The 2,245-nt window shown below is 35.5% G+C and overlaps 1 protein-coding gene across 1 annotated transcript; it reads left to right on the top strand.

Annotated features, from left to right (window-relative positions):
- Positions 1-578: 578 nt before the first annotated feature.
- LOC120144266 (feruloyl CoA ortho-hydroxylase F6H1-3-like) lies at positions 579-1,993 on the top strand. The gene is made up of 2 exons (XM_039158370.1): positions 579-1,104; positions 1,230-1,993. The coding sequence occupies exons 1-2, from the start codon at positions 608-610 to the stop codon at positions 1,801-1,803; spliced, it is 1,071 nt and encodes a 356-aa protein (XP_039014301.1). The 5' UTR covers positions 579-607; the 3' UTR covers positions 1,804-1,993.
- Positions 1,994-2,245: the final 252 nt, after the last annotated feature.

Raw genomic sequence — 2,245 nt, 5'->3', positions numbered from 1 at the left:
AATTATTTCAACCGATTTGCTGAAATAACTAAAAGAAATTTCAATACATAAAAGACTAAGCTTTTGTAATGGTTATGGCTATTTACAGGGCAATTTTAAATCCATGAAATAATATTAATCATTATTAAAAATTCAATAATATTATTTTAAAATATTATAATAATTAATAAATATTATTTTTGTTAATATACTAATAATTAACATATTAACTTTTTACAATTTTTTGAATTTGAAATATTATAAATTACGTTTACTATTAGAAACTAATAGTGAATTTAAATAATATCATCAAAATATTTTTAATAAAGTTTAATCTATAATTTATAAGATTAAGTGTTTAAACAATGTTTTATATAAAATTATTTAATTTTAAATTGATATAAATATTTTTTTATTTTAATAATAAATTGAACAAGGTTTTAACTTATGTGTAAACAAATATTATTTTAAAAATTAAACTTAAATAGATGTTAATTTAAAACTTAAATATTTAAATAGAGATTTAATTACAAAAGTCAACATATTCAACCAGATAAATCCATTTCAACCTGTCTATTTAAATAGATAGTCTATTCTTATCCAAACTGCGACTCCCACATCTCCAGCAATGCCTCCAAGGGATCCAAACACAGAACAGATCATCGATTTCGTTGTAAACAAACGAAATGGAATAAAGGGTTTAGTCAGTACAGGCGTTGAATCCGTTCCCGAGCTTTATATTCTCCCGGTCGAGGAAAGATTGGGACCGAACAAGATCTCGACTAACGACTCCATTCCGGTGATCGATGTTTCCGATTGGGACGACCCAAGGGTAACCGAATCGATCTGCGAAGCTGCCGGAAAGTGGGGGTTCTTTCAGATAATTAACCATGGAGTTCCCTTGGAAGTTCTCGACGCCGTCAAGGAAGCCGCTCATAGGTTCTTTGGGTTACCTAATGAAGAGAGGGGCAAGTACTGGGCTGGGAATTCGCCGACTGATACAGTGGCTTTGAAGACAAGCTTTGTTCCGCAAGCAGAGACCGTTTTTGAGTGGAAAGATTATCTAAGCTTTCGTTGTAGTCCTCGGGATCTGGAATCATTTCCCTTATGGCCCCCTGTTTGCAGGTGATATAAATGTTCGACCCTTTGCTTTTGTATTAAGCATCTACAAATGTTTCATTTAAGCTTCTGTAATGGTTATGGATCTGTTGTTTTTCTTGTGGGGGGTAATTATCTATGCTTATTTACAGGGATGAAGTGGTGAAATATTTGGAGAGTGCGAAGCCTGTGATAAGGAAGCTGCTGGAGGTCCTTTTGAAGGGGCTCAAGGTGAAAGAGATTGACAAAGCTAAAGAATATACCTTAATGGCTTCACCTATACTAAACTTAATGTACTATCCGCGTTGTCCGAACCCAGACCTCACAGCAGGAGTACGCCCTCACTCCGATATATCGACGATCACTATTCTCCTACAAGATGAAAATGGCGGCCTTTATGTTCGAGCAACCGATGAAGATAGCTGGATTCATGTTCCGCCGGTCAAAGGGGCTCTCGTAATCAACATGGGAGACATTCTACAGATAATGAGCAACGACAGGTACAAGAGCATCGAACATCGGGTGGTTGCCAATGGAAGTAAGGATAGGGTTTCAGAGCCGATTTTCGTGAATCCAGGAGCGGATGCCACTTTTGGTCCTCTGCCAGAAGTGCTAGAAAGTGGGGAGCAACCATTGTACAAGGAAGTTGCCTTCTCTGATTACTTCAAATACTTTTTCAGCAAGAAGCATGATGGAAAGAAAACAATGGACTTTGCCAGGGTATGATTAAATCCCCCTCCCTTGCAAATATGTTTGCTGATTATGGGAAAATAAACATATGATATAAGAATAACAAGTGTTGTCAAGGGCAAAAGGTGCATTCCAAATTCTACAACCCTTGTATTATGTATAGGTACGTTGAAGTTTATGCAAGTCTTGTACTCCTACATAGTTTAATATATACAATAAACACGCGTAATCTTGTCTCTCTAGAAAACACCAATTTTTCTTGTTGGCTGGTATGATTGAATTTATGCTCAAATATTGAAAGAACATTCAGTGTTTCTCACAAGTAAAGCACATATCAAATGAAAAAACGAAATGAAATTAAGGTATAATGCCCAGGCGCAGGCAAGTTTATGTTGGATACCTTAATCCAAGTAACATGGATATCCAACAAGATTCATGGATAACAAGAAAACAATGCAGCAGAAACTTTCAAGGTACA

This window comes from Hibiscus syriacus, unplaced genomic scaffold (assembly GCF_006381635.1).
Source record: "Hibiscus syriacus cultivar Baekdansim isolate YM2019G1 unplaced genomic scaffold, ASM638163v2 tig00110885_pilon, whole genome shotgun sequence".
Lineage (NCBI taxonomy): Eukaryota > Viridiplantae > Streptophyta > Magnoliopsida > Malvales > Malvaceae > Hibiscus > Hibiscus syriacus.
The sequence above is the reverse complement of the archived record's forward strand: the minus strand, read 5'-3'. Positions and strand labels throughout refer to the sequence as shown.

Bases quoted from the DNA above. Each gene is read 5' to 3' on its own strand.
- LOC120144266 (XM_039158370.1), top strand. From the start codon at position 608: ATGCCTCCAAGGGATCCAAACACAGAACAGATCATCGATTTCGTTGTA. The intron at 1,105-1,229 runs GTGATATAAATG...GCTTATTTACAG, and splicing joins TTATGGCCCCCTGTTTGCAG to GGATGAAGTGGTGAAATATT.